Below are 20,830 nucleotides of genomic sequence, written 5' to 3' on the forward strand. Positions count from 1 at the left end.
TGCTACCACCATGCTGCTCTGCATCTCTCGCTGGGGTCCTGTCTGGGCTACAGGGAGTGCATCACTTCCTAGCTTTTGCTTTCAAATAAATAAATATAGTATATATATATATATATATATATATATATAATATAGTATATATATATACATATATGACTGGGGCCAGAGTGATGCATAGCAGGGAGGAGGGCTGCTCCCCCTCCAAGGCTTTGGAAGGATACTAATGGCCCTTTTCTACAAGACAAGATAAAGCCATAGAGACAGACTCTAATGATGGTGAAAAAATCTTTGTGTTTCAGGAGCCTAGGTGCAGAGGCACATCAGAGAGAACATTGCCTTGGACACGGGCCAACCAGGTTCTATGTCTGACATTCCATAGGGTCCCCCGAATTGCCAGGACTAATTTCAGAACACAGAAGCAGAAGTAGCCCCCAGAGCATGGCCAAATGTGACCCCAAAACAAATCAAATCCAATCAAATTTGAGGCCAGAGTATAGAAAGACAGGCAAGGCAGAGTGCAGCCACCTGCACTCAACCTCCAGCATCCCATAAAGGTCTCCTGAGTACTTCCAGAGTATTTCTTTATTGCAGAGCCAGGAGTCATCCCTGAGCACTTGCTGGATGTGGGTCCCAAAGACAAAAAATAATACAAAAAAAAACACAAATAAATTCCCGACTCTTACACATTCTTTATCAACTGGACTTTGGGGAGGAAGCATCGGCCCTGGACAATAATTTTCCAGAACTATATGTACCTCCCAAAGCAAGTGGCAAGCCCATCTTTTGTTCTTGAAGTAACCATCAATTCTGAGACTCTAATTTCTGGGGTACAATTTTTCACAGCCACATTCTAACTCACTCCAAACCCCATCTCCCTGGGCCTGGTCAGTTCTGTCTGGCCTTCTAAGGCCTATTTTTCTGTGGTTGTATGGTGTTTCTAATTCCTTTGCTTTCTTGCTCTAAATCTTTGAAGTGAAATTTTTAACCCTTCCATGCATATCACTTACCCCTTCAGGCTCCACCCATGTGTGCACAAATGACAAGATTTCTTCACTGTGGGAGCAAGTCCTGCTTCTCTGTGCCTGCATGCCAGGCCTTCCTTGATCTTCATCCATCATTGGCACTAAGTAATCCAACATGCATTGGATATTTACCTAGAAAGGGGCTGCTGGCTTCTTGAGCCATTCCATTGTTATGTTTTTGAAGCTGCCATCCGTGTTTCATAGGAGGTACCCGACCTTCTTTCAGTCTCACACACCACTCTTAAAGGTGTTGCTTTTTTTCACCAAATACTACACTGTTTATGGGTTCTTGACATTTTTTTTAACCTTTGGTTGGGGCACAGTAATTTCCAGTACAGCTAATTATAGTGTTTCATGCATGCACACATTGTTTAAACATCACTCCTATATCATTGTCACAAAACCCCCTGCCCTGATAATATTCCTCCACTGTGGCAAGCTCAGTCCTGTGGGACTAGTTCTCCAATTCTATAGTCTTTCGGTCATCTTGTTTGTCCCTACGTTTCTTTCTTTTTCTTTTTGATTTTGGGCCAACATCTGACAGCTCTCGAGGGTTACTCCTGGCTCTGATCTTTGCCCCCCTATCCCCCCACCCCACCCCTGCCAGGCTCTGGGGACTATGTGGGATGTTGAGGATTAAACCCTGGTCACCTGCGTACAAGGCAAAGTCCCTAACCACTGTGATATCACTTTGGCCTCCATTTTACTACCTTTCTTTATATGCTGCATATGATAAAACTCATCTTGTATCTGGCCCTTTCTTTCAGATTTACTTTACACTGCATTATATTTTTCAAATCCGTTCATGTCGATCTTTTCTTATTGCCAAACAGAATTTCATAGTGAATTTATCCACCTACCCATAGGTTCTCTCTCCACTCTGTTCTTCTACACTTGCCCATTCTTCTGAGGCCTGTGCCAGGTCATTATATCAATGTTCAGGGTGTAAGGTACATTGTACTGAGATTTATTAGATAAGAACTTATCTGTATGTATAGTGTTTTCCCATTTTAATGTGTCTATGCAAACAAGGATCAATGCCATGAAGCGTTATTGGTGCATCTGGAGGCAATAGGAACAAGACCAGCAATTTCCATGACATAGTTCAATCATAGTCATCAAACTGAGGGACAGTTCCACCAACAATCCTTACTGAACATCTTATAAAGAAAAGACAAGATGAAAAGTGGATAGAAACATCATGGTAGAAGAATATATAGAGAGTTACAGCAGTTAAAGAAAATACCCATAAAATATTCAAAAGATATATGTGTTCAATATGTGTTCAATTTGTGTCCTTCTAAATAGCTCTGGGATTTGTTAGATCTACTGTATGTCTTTGGTCAGAGATTAGAACTGTGTGTTACTGAAGTTAAGATGGGTAAATCTGGGGTACTGATGGTTGGGAGGAGCATATGTTCGGTTTGCAAAATGTAGACTGGTATGAAATTGCCAGTGACAGCCTGAGTATAGCTGAGCAGTTATCTGCCACCCCCCAGATCAAACTCCACCCCCTAAGCCAACCTCTGGAGCCGGCCTGGGAGTGGGGAAAACCCAGGGTGCCCCATCAGCTCCTCCCAGAAACCCACCTGGAGATCCGGAGGAAAGGGGGAGAGGGGGGTCGGGTGACCCAGGTCCGGGCCCCCCTACCCTAGGCCGGGCCAAGGGGCCACTGGCACATGCGGAGGTCTGCCAGCTGCCCGCCCGTGCCGGCTAAAAATCCTCGATTGTCATGTTTTTATGGTGTTTACCACACTTGGTGGTTCCAAATAATATCTCCAAGTTATTTTAATTTTCTTTTCCCTGATGATAAGTGATTCAGAGAATTTTTTTCTGTACTTATTGGCTTCCCTAGGGAAGTTTCTGATCATATTATGGGGTTATTTGGGGGTTTTTTCCTGTTAAGTTTGAAAAGTGTTTTATGGGCTAAAGTTGACAGTATAATGGGTCCACATACCAGGCATGCAGCTGCTCTGAGTTTAACCCCTGGTACTCTACATGATTTCCCCCTGACCCAAGACCTACCAAGAATGATCACTGAGCACAGAGTCAGGAGAAAGCCCTGAGCACAGCTGGGTATGGCCCTAATACAAAACAAAACAAAACAAAACAATGTGCTTTATATATCTTGGTTATATATACTTTGGAAGGATGAGACAAATAAAGAGGTATCTTTATCTTTTTATTCTGATCATTGTTTCTGTTGTGGTGCAGAAGCATCTTAATTTTATGTCATTTCATTTGTTTATCTTCGCTTCTATTTTCATGGCCAATGATTATTGAAAATGCTTCTATATTTAAAGTTATGAAAATCTGTGCCTTTGTTTTTCTAAGTTATGCATAGAATTTAAGCACTCAGATAGGTTCTGTCTATGTTTTTCTACACTAATGATGCATATAACTTATGCATTTGATCTGACACTGAGGTTGTTGGTCTATTTTTGAAATGACTTTCATGTGTAATATGACAGTGGTGTCTTTTTTTAACTTTATTTATTGATTAATTGGTTGGTTCTTAGGTCACACCCAGTGATGCTCAGGGATTATTTCTTTCTCTGCACTCAGAAATCGCCCCTGGCAGGATGGGGGACCATATAGGACGCAGGGAATTGAACCTATATCAGTACCTCCTGGGTTGGCTGCATGCAAAGCAAATGCCCTACCGCTATACTATCCCTTTGGTCTAATGATAGTGGTGTCTGAGTTCACTTTTTTACATATATATGGCCAGTTTCTCCAAGCTGAGAAAGGCCTCACTCCCAAGACCAGGACTCTATATTTTTTAACTATTATTATTTATATATATTTATATATATATAATATATATTTATATATATTTAACTATATATTATTTTTAACCTTGGGTTAAGAGTCAGAGCAGGCCGTGGGTTGAGTCAGAAAGCAGTTCTTGAGCAAGAGTTAGAATCCTGAATTATAGGTCAGGCTCTGACCTGGATCCAGAAGCCTTCACATGCCCCCTAACAGCACTGACCCCTTAGAGTGGACTTGCTCTTGCCATCCTAGTGCTAAGTAGGTACCCAACATGAAGCATCTTCTTTCCTGGCGTAATGGTCAAGGAGGTACCTAGGATCTAGAAAGTTAAAACATCAGAACTTCAAGCTGAGAGCCAATTCAGCTATTTGTTCAAAACACTCTGCCTCTTCTGATGTCCGGTGAACTCAGCTAGGGGGGGAAGGATTGGAGGAGGGTAAACCAGGCACTGAGGCAAGTAGCTGATCCAGATGAAAGGATTTCCGCAGTAGTTCCTTGGAGTTTTCTCTCCACACAGAAGGGAGCCAAGCTGGAGGTTGGGCATCGCTTGTCTGTCATCCACACCAGGATGCTCTGGGTTCATCCAGCTATTGTCCATTTTTTCTGGACTTTTTCGTTGAGAGCAATTTTGATCACAACACAGTCTATCTCTGAGATTATTATGAAGTAATCGGAACTATAAATTTTACCTCACTGTTTGATAAAGTTGCCATTATTGATAGGGGTGGGGATGGAACTTACAGGTAGAGTGATTGCCTCATAGCTCAAGTGCCCCATTTTGTCCCATCCTTGCAGATGGCTACCCGAAAGAAGAAATGATTTACAGATGGAGAAAAAACTCTGTCGAGGCAGCAGACCAGAAATCTTGGCGGCTTTACCAGTTCGACTTCATGGGCCTGAGGAATACCACAGAGACCATGACCACGTCTGCAGGTAAGAGTTAACTGAAAGAAGTACAGTTCTAAAAGACACTGGACTTCCACCCTGCCAGCGTGTGAGACTTGATATAGTCCATGTACATTCCATGTAGTGGTCCTTCTTGTGTAACATAACATCACGTTAGGAACCACTATACCTCAGTAACTCTTGAGGCAAAACAGTGGATTCACAGTGAAAATGTATATAATTTTTCAAAAGAGTGTTGTCATTTAGCTGGGTTAAAATGGCCTTGTATCTTGAACTCAGGACATTTTTTCTTCGGTCTGTCCATTTGAACAGAATTTCTCACTATGGTTCTATAAACTGAGTTTATTAATGGCAAGAGATCTACAACTTTCCACCTAGGCAGTTAGATGCCAAGAATTCACAAATAAGACATGGGTGGCATGAGACATGATATACAGCTTCCTTCTAGCTTATTTTTTTGCTTCTCTCCAATCTTTGTCCTAAACTTTGAGGAGTTTTTGTTTCTGCCATAGACTGAAAGCAATACTGTCACCCATTTGATTTTATTAAGGGATAGTGCATATGAGAATGTGTAATTAGATAGAAAGAGACCTTTCCTCCATTAACATATTTGAACATATATTTGGCTTTGTTTCTTTGGGTTTTTGTTTTTTTGTACTTACCTATGATTATGGTCAATTATTTTTCAATCACTTTACTTCTGGCAGGATGTAGCATGCAAAGAGGGTGCCTTTATTTTTTTTTTTTACTGATTTTATTATTTGTGAGGATGAATAATGTATTGGCTTTTGTGATTTTATAATAACATGTTTCCTTGGTGACTATTATGGAGATGCAAATGTTGATAATTAGTGGTAACTGTCTTTAAAGGACAGTTCAAATTCTTGATGGGACTACAAAACCAAGAATGCTTTGCATATTAAAAATGTCTGAGGTCCAGCGCAATAGAACAGCAGGGAGGTGTACAAGCATCTTGTATACAGCCAGTCCAGGTTTGATCCCCAGCATCTCACATGGTTCTCTGAGCCCACCAGGAGTGATTCCTGAGTATAGACCCAGGAGTGACCCCTGAACACTTCTGGGTGTGAAAAAAAATGTCTCAGGCACCCACCAGATGTGCCAGTGGTAGAGCACAAGTCTTGCTTGCATGGAGCCTGATTTGGAGTCTGACTTGTAGCCACAACACTGATCCCCAAGTATAGCTGGGAGGGTAGTCCCACATAACAGACCTCAGCAGGAAGGATTAAGTTCATGTGATTCAATGGGAGAGGAAGGAAAGGTCAAAAAAGCGACCTGATCAACAGAGAAAGGCTCCCTCAAGAGTCCTAGTGGGAGATGAGAAATGGTGTTTGTGTTTAAATATTAAACAAAGACAACAATGGGAAACACATCTGAACTGTAGAGGCAGCAGGAATGGCCACATTTGGGGAGAGTCATCCGTAGGTTGTTGTCTGTCCCTGTAGAGGTTGAAATTCACCATGGGGATGTCAGGAATCTCAGGGAAATGTAAGCACCCCACATGCTATTTGAACAGGTGCATCCCCAACTGTTTTAATGCTGTAGATCTGGTTTAGAGGATGGAAAATTATGATTCAAGGGAGTGGTGAGTAAAGGAAGGAGGTTGATACTGAGTAACTATTCTCTTTGATGTCACTGTGGGCCTAAAAATATGAAAATATTTCTTGTGGATGCAGGTGTTATAGTACTAGAAGGTGCTGGCTTTGCAATTAGATAGCCCAGGTTTCATCCCAAATATCCAAGTAGTAACCACTGAACACAGAGCCTTGTGAGCTCTGAATTCACTAATTCTGCTCCCCAAATCAAAATAATAACTAAATGAGGAGATACCGAGTGAGGACCATGGCAGAGATATTGGGGATGGATGGACACATGACAAATGTGCAGCTCAACACATTAATTAGTACATGTTCCGTAGAAGGAAAGACAGAAGAAGATTCAGATCAAGCAATACTTGACTTGAGGGGAGCTTCTCAAGTTGTGTCTAGGAGGCTTAGGTACCCTTCCCAGCCATTCTGTGCCAACAGAGCCAGTGGTTCAATGGGAAGACCTGAGAACCCGGAGCTGCTCAGGCCCACAGTGCCTAGGAAAATCTAAAGTACCCTGACGGTGTGTCCTCTGCTGTCACTGTAATCCTCTTGATCCGAGTCACCCTGGTTCATTCCCTGAGCTATTGCATCAGTCCTTTTTTGCCTTGAATTCTCACCTTGACCACATGCTGTCCATAAAAAATAATAATAAAGAAAAAAAGAAAAAACACTATCCTTGCTAAAAATCTTGATGTCTCTACTCGAAGCCCTTCCTTGATTCCTCTTTGCTTGCTCCAAGTCAAGAGCAGAGTGTGTGGGGTAAATTATAAGCCCTGAATGGTCTCATTTCTTCTGTACTCGGCTCCCACATTTCACCCGTACACTTCTCTGTTTGTTCCTCCATTGACACTTCTCTGTCCAGATGTCCTACCTGAGGTTTCTGAAATACCAGCCCAGTTTCTTATAATCCAGAAATCTGTGTCATACACCACCTTCCCAACAAATCCTGCCTCAGGACACTCCCAGCCTACCCAGCTTTGTGATTTGTTCTGTCACATCATTTGGTACATTTAATTACATTTCTGCTCCTGGCTTCTATTCCATAATGAGGTGATTGTGTATATTGTGTGTGATTGTGTATGTGAGTCATTAGGTTGGACTAAAGACCTGGGTCCTTACATTCTTCTCAAGGAACTGCAGAGGGAAATAGTTAAGTCATTATCAGTTAAGAATGTAAAAGTCTAGAGCAAAAAATCGTAAAGGTTGAGCCACAGAAGAGGCCAGAGAAGGGAAAGTAATTTGTTTATTTTTTTTAAATGTCTTTGAATACTGCGAGCCAGTCTAGCACATAAATGACATGTGTAGTTAGACAAAGCCCAGAACAAAAGGTGGTAAGGCAAGGGAAGTAAATCGATCACTACATGAACCCACAGGTCAGGGAGACTTGGAGGGAATCAGGAAACTGACTTCCAAAATGCTAAAGAAATTGCTTCTTTCCTCAATGGAATTGGAACTCCAAGTGTAGCTTAACAGGCATAGTTAAGTTTAATCTGATCAGATTTGAACAAGTTGGTATTCACACTTTTGCAGTAAAATCATGTGGAAGGATTATAGAGTGACATAGAAAGTGAGATCCTATGAATAGTGCTGGATAATGCATGCCGGGGGTCTAGAATGCACCCTTTTAGCTACTGCCTATCCAGGCCTTTGTTTGAAGTGGGGTACCCTGACTACAATTTTCTTGTAACCCCAGAGCGAATCCTGAGAGGTTTTCCGCTCCATGACATTGAGTCTAAAGGCATCTTCAAGGAGAAAACACCACTGTCCCAGCGAGTGAAAACAAAGAAAGCAAATGGGGCTACATTAAACTTAACTTTAAAGTAAACAATGACTAAAATACAAAGGATACACATAGAATGGGAGAAAGTATTCACCCAATACCCATCAGATAAGGGGCTAACATCTAAGATATACAAGGTACTGACAGAACTTAACAAGAAAAATCTTCTAACCCCATAAAAAATTGGGAAAAGAAATGAACAGACACTTCTTCAAAGAAGAAATACTAATGGCCAAAAGGCACATGAAAAAATTCTCCACATCACTAATCATCAGGGAGATGCAAATCAAAAAAACAATGAGGTATTAACTCCCACCACAGAGTCTGGCACACATCACAAAGAACTAGAACCATCAGTGCTGGTGTGGTTGAAGGGAGAAAAAGAACTCTTATTCTCTGCTGGTGGGAAAGCTGTCTAGTTCAGCCTTTATGGAAAAGCAATATGGATATTACTTATAAACTGGGAATCAAGCTTCCTTATGATCCAGCAATACCACTCCTGTGGATATACCCTAGAAACTCAAAAACTCAATACAAAAATGCCCTCTGCAAACCTATATTCATCACAGCACTATTTACATTAGCCAGAACCTGGAAGCTACCCAGGAGCCTGACAATAGATGAGTTGCTAAAGAAACTCTGGTACATTTACTCAATGGAATAACTGTGCAGTTGTCAGGAAAAAAGAAGTCATAAAAATTTCCTATACACGAATGAACATGGAAACTATTATACTGAGAGAAATAAGTCAGAGGGAGAGAGATAGACACAAAATAGTCTCAATCATCTGTGGGATTTAAGAAAAATAAAAGAGATTATTGTAATAATTCCCAGAGACAATAGAGATGAGGGCCAGAAGGACCAGCCCATGATCTGAAGCTTACCATAAAGAGTGGTGAGTGCAGCTAGAGAAATAATTATACTAACAACTATCATGACAATGGTAGTGAGTGAGAGAAATAGAATGCTTGTCTCTCCAGTCAGGGGGTTGGAGAGGAGGAAGATGGAGGCCATTGGTGGGGGCAATGTTGCATTGGTGAAGGGAAGTGTTTTTTTTTATAACTGAAACCCAATTATAAACAAACATGTTTGTAATTATGGTGCTTAAATAAAAATATTATTTAAAAAAGGGGCTGGAGCGGTGGCTCAAGTGGTAGGGTGTTTGCCTTGTTCCCGCTAACCTAGGACGGACCACCATTTGATCCCCTGCTGTCCCATATGGTCCCCCCAAGCCAGGAGTGATTTCTGAGTGCATAACCAGAAGTAACCCTTGAGCATCACTGGGTGTGGGCCAAAAAAACAAAAAAAAAAAAAAAAAAAGAGAGAGAATCAAAATTATTATTAAAAAATAAAGAAGCCCAGTTTGGTTCCTGGGCACCACATATGGTCCCCTGAGCACCGCCAGGCATCAGTTCTAAATACAGAACCAAGAATAGTCTCTGAGCACCTCTAAGTGTGGGACAACCCCATCACCACCTCAAAAGAGGTGCTAATATAACTGTTTCCCACCAGCTGTCTTGGGCGCATAGAAACAAATAGAGACCACACTGCTGGTATTTGGGAGCAAATACCTTTGGGGGAGCAGACTCCTGCTGTGAGAATGCTTCTGCATTCTCATCCTGCAAAAAGCCAGTGCAGAGGACTTGAGTTAGATAAACCAGCTGGGACATAATCTAGATCTCTCAGATTCATGCACCAGAAAGTATTTCTCTCATGCAATACACCACACAGGCAGCATGTAGTATTCATCTTCCAAAAAAAAAAAAAAAAATACTCACACTGGTATTCCGCTGTGCCCAATTATAGTGCATTCTGAATTTTTGTTTGTTTGTTTTGGAGCCACACCCAGGGGTGTTCAGGGCTTACTCCTGTCTACTCCTGTCTCAGTGGTCATTCCTGGTGGAGCCCAGGGGACCCTATGGGATGCCAGGGCTTGAACTTGGGTTGGCGGGCAGAGGGATAACATGGCAGTAGGGCATGAGACAGTGGTTCGATTCTCAGCATCCCATATAGTTCCCCGAGCCTGTCAGGGGCAATTTCTGAGCTCAGAGCCAGGAGTACTCCTGAACACCACTGCTACCACCGGATGTGACACTCCCAGCCCCCCCCCAAAAAAAAAAAAAACTGGATCGGCCTCATTCAAGGCAAATATTCTATCTGCTGTGTTATAGCCCTGGTCCCAGTACTTTCTGGATTTTGAAGTTATGTTGATTGTCATAGACTAAGAAAACATAAAGCATCCCAGTCTCACACAATCAGCAATTTTAGTCAATCAGGGAGCCTGATTTTTGAACAAATAGTCAATATTTGCCTATGCGTCTCATGTGTCCCCTGACCAAGGACAGAATTCTAATCTGCTATAGAGTTGTTTGCAAGTTTATTTATTTCCATGTTTTTATTTTGTGAGGACCACACACAGCTATTCCTAGGGTTTACTCCTAGCTCTGTGCTCAGGGGTCACTCTTAGTAGTGCTCAAGGGACCATATGTAGTACCAGAGAGGAAATCTGCTTGGCCACAGACAGAGGGACAATGGCATTTTCTTTGTGACTCAAAAGCACCATTTTTTGCACCTAGGTCAGTTGTTCCTGCTGCTCTGTCTCTCCACCTCAGTTTCTTGAGACTTGATGCTTCATGGCATCACCGTGAAGCAATGATGAAGAATGAGTGGTTGGGTTGGCAGTGTCGAGGTCCAGCTGAGCCTGTGCTCCCTGGTGTCTGGGCACATCTCGAGGGAATTTAAGTGTGAACAGTTCAGGCAATTTGTGCATATTTATGAAACTAACTGTGCTGAAAGTTGTATTGCACAAAGTCATCCAGTGTTTCACTGGCATTTCAGAAGATCTTGATAGATCAAGTTATTTCTATTGAAAAATGCACTGCTTTGTTTTAAATCTCCTAACTCAAGAAGATGATAATTATCTGCTATTCTGTAACTCCTTTCTCCCAACCAGATTCAAGTATTTCCAGCGCTATCTAGCTCCCAAGTTACTATGAACTTTGAAGAAAATGGATATTATTTATTACTGCGTGTGGTATATTATTCCAGGCTTTTGGACATATATAGACAATAATTGCTAAAATGGGAAAACAATGAAAAAACCACTTTTTCTGACAACCTTATATACTTGTAGAAGACATAAATAATTTACATATTAATATAGCTACTTGTCGTTTAAAATACATATGTGAATACCTTTATTGGAAAAATTGTACAGAAAGTTCAAAGAAGTATAATTTGGGAGTATTAGAAATAGGCAGGTCAAGGCCCAGATGGATTCACTAATGAATTCTTTCAAACCTTTCAAGAGGAACTACTACCAATCCTGGCAAGAGTCTTTCAATTGAAATTGAAGAAATGGGAACACTTCCAAATAGCTTTTATGAAGCCAACATCACCTTGATACCTAAACCAGACAGAAATAGTGCCAAAAAAGAAAATTACAGACAAATATCCCTGATGAACACAGATACAAAGATCCTCAACAAATTCTGGCAAATAGTATCCAATACCTCATTAGGAAGATCATTCATCTTGACGAAGTAGGTTTTATCCTAGGGATGCAAGGAAGGTTTATCATCTGTAAATCAATCAACACAATACACAACATCAACAACAAGAAAAATAAAAATCACACGATCATATCAATAGATGCAGAGAAAGCATTTGATAAGGTCAAACACCCATTCTTGATCAAAACTCTCAGCAAGATGGGAATGAAAGGAATCTTTCTCAATATAGTTAAGGCCATCTACCACAAGCCAGTGGCAAATATCATCCTCAATGGAGAAAAACTAAAAGCTTTCCCTCTAAATTCTGGCACAGACAAGGCTGTCTTCTCTCACCCCTCCCATTCAACATAGCACTGGAAGTACTCGCGATAATGATTAGGCAAGAAAAAGATATCAAGGGAATCCAGATAGGAAAGGAAGAAGTCAAGCTCTCGCTGTTTGCAGATGACATGATACTCTACTTAGAAAACCCCAAAGACTCTACCAAAAAGCTTCTAGAAACAATAGACTCATATAAAAAGGTGGCAGGCTACAAAACTAACACACAAAAATCAATGGCCTTTCTATACACCAATAGTAATAAGGAAGAAATGGACATTAAGAAAACAACCCCATTCACAATAGTGCCACACAAACTCAAATATCTTGGAATCAACTTGACTAAAAATGTGAAGGACCTATACCAAGAAAACTATAAAATTCTGCTCCAAGAAATAAGAGAGAACATACTGAAATGGAAACACATACCCAGCTCATAGGATTAACATAATTAAAATGGCAATACTCCCCAAAGCATTGTACAGATTTAATGTGATCCCTCTAAAGATACCCATGACATTCTTCAAAAAAGTGGATCAGGCACTTTTGAAATTCATTTGGAACAATAAACACCCTGGAATAGCTAAAGCAATTATTGGGAAAAAGAATATGGGAGGAGTTACTTTCCCCAACTTTAAACTTTACTACAAAGCAATAATTATCAAAACAGCATGGTATTGGAATAAAGACAGGCCCTCAGATCAGTGGAATAGGCTTGAATACTCTGCAAATGTTCCACAGACATACAATCATCTAATTTTTGATAAAGGAGCAAGAAATCCAAAATAGAGCAAAGAAAGCCTCTTCAACAAGTGGTGTTGGCATAGCCACTTGCAAAAAATTAAACTTAGACCCCCAGTTAACCTCATGTACTAAGGTAAAATCCAAATGGATTAAAGACCTTAATATCAGACCCGAAACCATAAGATATATAGAACAACACGTAGGCAAAACACTCCAGGACATTGAGACTACAGGCATCTTCAAGGAGGAAACTGCACTCTCCAAACAAGTGAAAGCAGAGATTAACAGATAGGAATATATTAAGCTGAGAAGCTTCTACTCCTCAAAGGAAATAGCACCCAGGATACAAGAGTCCCCCACTGAGTGGGAGAAACTATTCACCCAGTACCCATCAGATAAGGGGCTAATCTCCAAAATATACAAGGCACTGACAGAACTTTACAAGAAAAAACATCTAATCCCATCAAAAAATGGGGAGAAGAAATGGACAGACACTTTGACAAAGAAGAAATACAAATGGCCAAAAGACACATGAAAAAATGCTCCACATCACTAATCATCAAGGAGATGCAAATCAAAACAACTATGAGGTACCACCTCATACCCCAGAGATTGGCACACATCACAAAGAGTGAGAACAAGCAGTGTTAGCAAGGATGTGGAGAGAAAGGAACTCTTATCCACTTCGATGGGAATGCCGTCTAGTTCAACCTTTATGGAAAGCAATATGGAGATTCCTCCAAAAACTGGAAATTGAGCTCCCATACGATCCAGCTATACCACTCCTAGGAATATACCCTAGAAACACAAAAAACAATACAAAAATCCCTTTCTTACACCTATATTCATTGCTGTACTATTTACCATAGCAAGACTCTGGAAACAGCCAAGATACCCTTCAACAGATGAATGGCTAAAGAAACTGTGGTACATATACACAATGGAATATTATGCAGCTGTCAGGAGAGATGAAGTCATGAAATTTTCCTATACATGGATGTACATGGAATCTATTATGCTGAGTGAAATAAGTCAGAGAGAGAGAGAGAGAGAGAGAGAGAGAGAGAGAGAGAGAGAGAGAGAGAGAACACAGAATGGTCTCATTTATCTATGGGTTTTAGGAAAAATGAAAGACATTCTTGCAATAATAATTTTCAGACACAAAAGAGAGAAGGGCTGGAAGTTACAGCTCACCTCATGAAGCTCTCCACAAACAGGGATGAGTTTAGTTAGAGGAATAACTACATTTCGAACTATCCTAATAATGAGAATGTATGAAGGAAATAGAAAGCCTGTCTAGAGTACAGGCAGGGGTTGGGTGGGGAGCAGGGAGACTTGAGACTTTGATGATGGGAATGTTGCACTGGTGATGGGTGGTGTTCTTTACATGACTGAAACCCAAACAACACAATCATGTATGTAATCAAGGTGTTTAAATAAAAAATATATTTAAAAAAGAGAATCATAATAAATGTTCTTTATTAAAAAAAAAGAAATAGGCAGGTCAGTGACAACCAAATGTGCCTACAGGTGTGTGTGTGTGTGTGTGTGTGTGAGTATTTCCATATGTCATATTTTTCACTATCAGCTGAAAAGGTCCAGAAGCAAAGAAACCCTGATATGAATGAGCAAGTATTCATTACCTTGTTTTTGAATGTTTCTTTCTAGTAAAAATGACTGGTGGCAGGAATCACTCTTGATGGTGCTCAGGGGACCATATGGGATGCTGGGAATCACACCTGGGTCTGCAACATGCAAGGTAAACACCCTCCACATTGTACTATTGCTCTAGCTACGAGGCTTTCCATTTTAAAGAGAAGTAGCAGTTTGCTCAAGATAATAAAAAGAGGAGCCAGAGTGGTGGTGCTTGCAATAAGGATATGCCTTGCCCACACTAGCCTACGACAGACCTCAGTTTGATCCCCTGCAACCATATGGTCCCCCAAGTCGGGAGCGATTTCTGAGCACATAGCCAGGAGAAAGAAAGATAATAAAGATAGTGCTTTCTCTCTTATTCAGATTCCCTTTAATTTCATCATTATTTTACTTTTTTGAGTGGGAGGACACACTCTAAGGAAAAGACTGGAGAGAGAGGGAGAGAGAAGAAAGATAAAATAAAATAGAGAGAGAGAAAGATGTCAAGCTGACTTACTTGATAAACAAATAAAATACATACACAATGCAAGCTATAAGTAGACTTACACAGTGCAAAGTACTTGACTGTAAAGAAAGGTCAAATCATTTAATTTGCTACTGAGTGGATGGGATTTGAGTCATAAAGTCATTCAGAAACAGGGAACAGGCACAGAAGAATGTTTCAAACCCAAGATAGCAAAACTCAAGATTTGGTCTAGGGGCTAGAGAGCAATAGCAGAGTGGGAAGGGTGTTTGCCTTGTATGCAGCCAACCCAGGTCCAGTCCCTTGCAACCCATAGGGTTCTCTAAGTACCTCCAGGTGTGGCTCAGAAAAACATAAAAAGAAAACAGAGTTGAATTAGAGGACTAAGCTTACCTAGAGAGGTTGTGGATGGGAAGGAGGGGTCCCTAGGACACTAACAGAGGAAACTGGGTCCTCTAGTGGTGAGTTTGATAGTAGATCATGTATGCATGAACTGCTATAGCTAACAGCATCGGAAAACATTGTGACTCCATAAGGGGGGGAAATAAGGAACAAATATGTATATTTTCCAATGTTGTCAAGGCAAAGAAAGAGCAAAGTGGTTTCAATTTTCCAAGGGTTGAATGTCCCTTTCAGAAATTTGATTTTACGTTCCTCTTTCTGATCTTGGAGAATTTAAGAATTTAACCAACTTGTATAACATGCACTGTAGCCATGCGCAGCTCACACCATGCTTCCCCCAAAACAGAAACTTTACCCCAATTTTCTTTCTCTTCACCCACTTCTTTAGAGAGGTAGAAGGCATGCCTAGGCTTCATTAGCCTAGGTACTTTTGCCTGTTAACTATGCCTGTCCTTCCCCCCATGTGGATTAAATCTGTCCAATAAAATTCACACAAGATTGGAAGGCCAGCACTAAATCCAGGAAGCTATGAGACCCCTAGCCCCATGCTTTTCTCCCTTATGTCTTGTTTTCTTATTCCTCTTGATGCCCCTGCTTCAGACCCATTCATCCAGGGGTGGATTATGGTAAGTGGAACCTTTATAGTGCACCATTGGTCAGCTATACAGAAGCAGCATCTCTATGTTTATGCATAGATGCTCATATATAATATCTCTATTATCATCTACTATTAATTATATATAATTATAATATAATCATTGCTCAAATTTACATCTGTGAAGAGTACATTGAAAGATATACACTTTGGTTTCATTGAGCAAATAGAGCCTTCTCCCGGCACCTAGCATTGGAATTTTGCCTTTGTTCAATGACTACCTTCAAGGCAAATGGGACTATTCAAAGGTTTGAAATAGCTCCTGTAGTAGGAATTCTGCAAGTGTTTCTTTTTTGGTCCCTTTGCCATGTTTTTTCCTGAATGCAATATGGGTAATAAACTCGTTTGAATTTGAGAGTTAGACTTATAAAAATAGAGCCAATGTCTGTGTTCATGGGATTGAGTGAAAAACCTCACTCTGAGTCAGTGGCTGCTCTATTGAGAGAGGAAATGGGGAGAAGCCAGAGCTTAGTACAATGAAGTAAGCACCACAAAGGAAATGAAAATTTTAGGATCCTAGTCACCATCTCAATATGCCTGTTCTTTCCAAAACAGATATAAGTATTATTCCAAGCAAAATTATCTGGTAGCCCATGAAACAAGGTCTGGCCCCAGTTCAGCCCTGTCTCCCAAGGTCTCTTGAGCATCGCCAGGCACTTTGAGCCTTGGAGACCCTCAAATATGGTCAGGAGTTGAAGTGTGGGGCATCTGACGTTATCCAAGAGCACAGGACTTGAGAAACACAGCAGTATTCTGGTGCCCAAACACTGGCTAGTCCAGTTCAGTTGACTAGAAATTACCCGAAGTGGCCAGCAGGCTTTCTGAACATCGGTTGGTGTAACTCGCCCTCCCCAAAAAATGCAAAAAAGATCTTTCCTTGGAACTTGAAAAGATTATAGTATCTTCCCCCTTTTCTGCAGAGAGTCCATTTACAGACCCCCAAAGAATATCTGATCCCCACTGATATAATCCCAAACTTCGAGTATGCTTTTACTTAACCTACATACCTATAAGAACATTTAAATTCCATGATAAGAGGGTGAATTTCTATCCTAGGTGCCGTCATGAATCATAACATCATTAAGAGGACAATTAGAACAACATTCTATAAAATGAAGTGAATAAAACTCTTGCTTTCTGGGTCTTAAAATAGCTCATTATACACATGTGTCAGGTCATAGTGAAGGGCCTGCAAAAAGGAGTTGTGAGAGTCACATTTATTCATATTTAGCTTTATGATTTGCATTTGATGCTTGTCTTGGACTTCCAGGAAGGTATGTGGCAATGTGTTCACTAAGACAGGAGGGTTTATTATTTTTAAATAAATGTTTTAATTAAATCCCTGTGAGCTACACAGTTCCAAAGTGAATGAGGACTGAGCTCAGTCACACAATGTCCAATCCTTTCACCAAAGAACATTTCCTACCACCACTGTACCCCGGCAAGAGGAAGGTTGAAGGGGCAGTGAATTTTTCTGTTTTTAACAGATACACTTAAATGTAGTGTCCGGGTTTAAATGTCATTATCATCTTTCAGTCATTGAATGAGGGTTAGACATACTGGGGAATGAATAGAATAAACAAAGCTTTCCTCTTTCTTCTTTGCTCATTGAGGCTCTCATTCAGTGCCATTTTGTGCCACGCCCGCTGAGGTACTGATCACCCTTGGGTCCCCAGCATTGACCACTCTCAGGCAGAAACTCAACTTCTCAAAGGCCTAGCAGGGCCACCTTTTCCCTGTATTTATGCACTTACTCACAGTCCTTACTTTTTCCAGGGTCCCATATTACATCATATTATAATTATAACCCCAGTGGAGATTGGGCACAGAGCTGATCCCCAAAACTCTAGAGCCAGTCTGATGCATGTTCATTTCAAGCTCATACCCCATCAGCTAGGTGTTCCTCTCGAACTCAGTTTCCTCAGCTGTCAAGTGGGAAATGCAAGTCTGGTTCCTGCTGCCTGACTGAGACCACGGGAGGACAAATGAATGAAAAGTAGCATGGGACTGTTGTTCAGCATTGATTTTCCATGTGTTGTCCTGGCTTGTCCATGTGTTGGCCATGTGTAGACTGGCTTGTTTGAACCCCAGAAATCTAGCAAAGTCATCAGAGAGAAAAAAACGTTTGTGGTAGATGCAAGTAGGGGAGAGAAAACAACCTTTAACTTGTTTTAACAAATAAGCAAAAATTCAGATTTTGTTTAGAAAAACATTGTTGTTTTAAGATATTTATATGGGAATATTGAGTAATTAGGAGGGTTTTCACTCCTTGTTTAATTTTTCAGTTTAAAAGAAAAATAATTTTGGGCCTCAGAGAGTACAGGGGTCATGGCACTTGGCCTTGCACAGTTGACCTCAGTTCAATCCGCAACACTGCATTTGGGACCCTAAACTCAGCCAGGCATGATCCTTAAGCACAGAGCTAGGATGAAACCCTAATTCTAGCTGGGTGTGGCCTCAATGCAAACAAAAGAAAAGATATTATGACTAACTTGTATTAATTCTGTGAAAAGATTAATAGGGTTCATTTTTCATGTTTACAAAGGTCATTTCAATGTGTAGCTACAAAGGAATAAAGTGAAATCATTTATTTAGTGCTTTAGAGATTCTATTTCTAGACTAACATAGCACATAGTTCATCCCAATTTCATTTCCTATGAAAATCTTGAAAGCCTTTGGCAGGGTTTAGATTAAGGAAATTCACACTGCATGTGGCCTGGGAGATACTTGAAAACTGGGGGTCTGGGAGAAGTGGGGAGGGTATTTATTTCTTCCATAAGTGCCCAGAGAGGCCAAGTGTTCCCAGAAGTCTTCATCCAGGAGCTAATAATCCAACTCACCTGAAGAATTGACCCAATGCCCACTCCCCATTTTAATCCACACCAAATCCAAGGAAACAGAGGCCAATTAATGTCTAAAGATCAGTGAGTTTCTGCTGGGAACCCTCCTGTTAGCCCAGTTGGCATTGATCATATCACTGCCATTCCCTGTCTCAATTCTACTTTTCACCTACACATCAGTGTAAGGCCCCCAGGTTCCCTAGATCATAACTGTCGTCCAGGAGAGCCACTCCTCTCCCCTTTGGGAGAAAGCTATGTACTGCACCTTCTCTCTTCCTCCCTGTCTCTTACCTTGGCCTCCCTTTACCCTCCCCCTGACCAGAGAGGGGGTGTGTGATGAGCCATGCAACCAAGGAAACAGCAGTTTACCATCTACTTTGATTTGCTCTAAAAAAAAATGAACCAATCCATTGGAACCCTACATGGTCACAGCAAGACCCTGGAGAGTGGTCATGGCTTCCTGGCTCTTTTTGGCTCCACTCTGCTGCCCAGATTCCTGCCTGGTCTGGAGAACATACCCCAGCCACTGGTGGAGGGAGGGAGAAGCAGCTACTTATACAAGTCCAGGTTCCAAAAACCCACCCAATGCTCACATGAACTGTCAGTCACTTCATGAACTTGCTGTCTTCTTAGAAATCAAGGTTCACCCTACAAAGAAACTGGAGATCTCAGGAAAAGCTGACACTGAATCACATTGATCTGAACATCGAAAACCAATCACCTTTCACCCTGTGGCCATGGGCACTATTGGTAGTTGGCTTGGTTCTATTTCTCAGGATCATAACTTCAAACCAAAGCTGATGTGTTCCCTTCCCTGGGGATTTTTCAAACTAGCTCCTCAGATTTGGGTGATTCTGTGTTATCAAAGCCTTGCTCTCAAGCCAGAGGGGATAATTTATTGATCCTTGACATCAAAGGCCTTTGTTTTGCAATGAACACACTCGACTTGACTCAGAACCACAATGCCCTTACTTGCCCATTCTTCAGGACTAATTATGTTGAGCTGAGGTCAGTCTCCTTTGAAAGAGGAATCTAGCCACCGATGGCCCTAAAGAGGACTGAAGAAGGACACGTTGTGCCCCAAAATTCATCACTGTGCGCCCAAATGCACTAAGGATACATGCATTTCAAGGGCTTCTTAGTTCTCTCGTAATAAGGAGAAAGATGAAAGAAGAAAGCTTTGGGGCAGGTAGAAGCCACACTTCTAAAGCATCTGAGGATAATGTAAACAGATGACCCGTGGGCTTCCATACCCCCCACTCCCACAGCTTTGCCCAGCCTTCAGCTAGTCAGAGGGAGGAGGGGAGCCTTTACTTACAGATGTCCAAAGCTGATCTTTCCTTGTGTCAGGAAATAGTTTCTTTTCACTTTTGCTTTATGTACATTTATTTTTATTTAAACACTGTGGTTACAAGGTTGTTCATAGTACAATTTTTTTCACAGATAACGTTATTGATGATTGATTTATAGTTATACAATGTACAACAACCTTCACCAATGTACATTTTCTGCCACCAATGTCCCCAATTTTTCTCTCGCCTTCCCTGATGCTCTGTCTCCTTCCTATCTCTGGGGCATACATTTCATCTTCCTCTTTCTCTTTCTTTCTCTCTTCTTTTTTGACTTTATGTTTTGCACTGTTGTTAATGAAGGGATGTCATCCATGTTTCTTTATCTAACTACACTCACCACTCTTTGGGGCAAGCTTCATACCATGGGCTGGTTCCCTGGATACTCATCACTATTGTCGCTGGATATTATTACCACACTGTTCTTTATTTTTCTTATGTCCCACAAATGAGTAAGATTATTCTACATCTATTCTTCTCCCTCTTGCTCATTTCACTCACCATAAGAGTCTCCATGTCCATCCATGTATAAGCAAATTTCAGAACTTCATTTCCTAAAGGCTGTATAGTATTTCATTGTGTAAATGTACCACTGTTTCTTTAGTCATTCATCTGTTGTCATCTCCTCCTTTGTACAAAAACTCTTTTTCTGATTTTTCCCTCTTCCTTTTCCTTGGTTGTTTGTTGTTCTGCTGCTGCCCTGCCCAATAGAGTGCTTTTGACTGTAGTACTCACACTCTATCGGTAATACTTAATTGGAGGCATGAAATCCCAAAGGACAGTGGCATTCTCAAGCATTTGAGG

The 20,830-nt window shown here is 41.0% G+C and overlaps 1 protein-coding gene across 1 annotated transcript in view; it reads left to right on the plus strand.

Moving 5' to 3' along the window:
• GABRG3 (gamma-aminobutyric acid type A receptor subunit gamma3) overlaps positions 1–20,830 on the plus strand; it is a 444,985-nt gene that overhangs the window by 384,878 nt on the left and 39,277 nt on the right. The window contains exon 6 of the mRNA XM_049782695.1: positions 4,590–4,727. Coding sequence (XP_049638652.1) covers positions 4,590–4,727 — 138 coding nt within the window. The remainder of the gene's footprint in view (positions 1–4,589; positions 4,728–20,830) is intronic.

This window comes from Suncus etruscus, chromosome 11, assembly GCF_024139225.1.
Source record: "Suncus etruscus isolate mSunEtr1 chromosome 11, mSunEtr1.pri.cur, whole genome shotgun sequence".
In the NCBI taxonomy this organism is placed as follows: Eukaryota; Metazoa; Chordata; class Mammalia; order Eulipotyphla; family Soricidae; genus Suncus; species Suncus etruscus.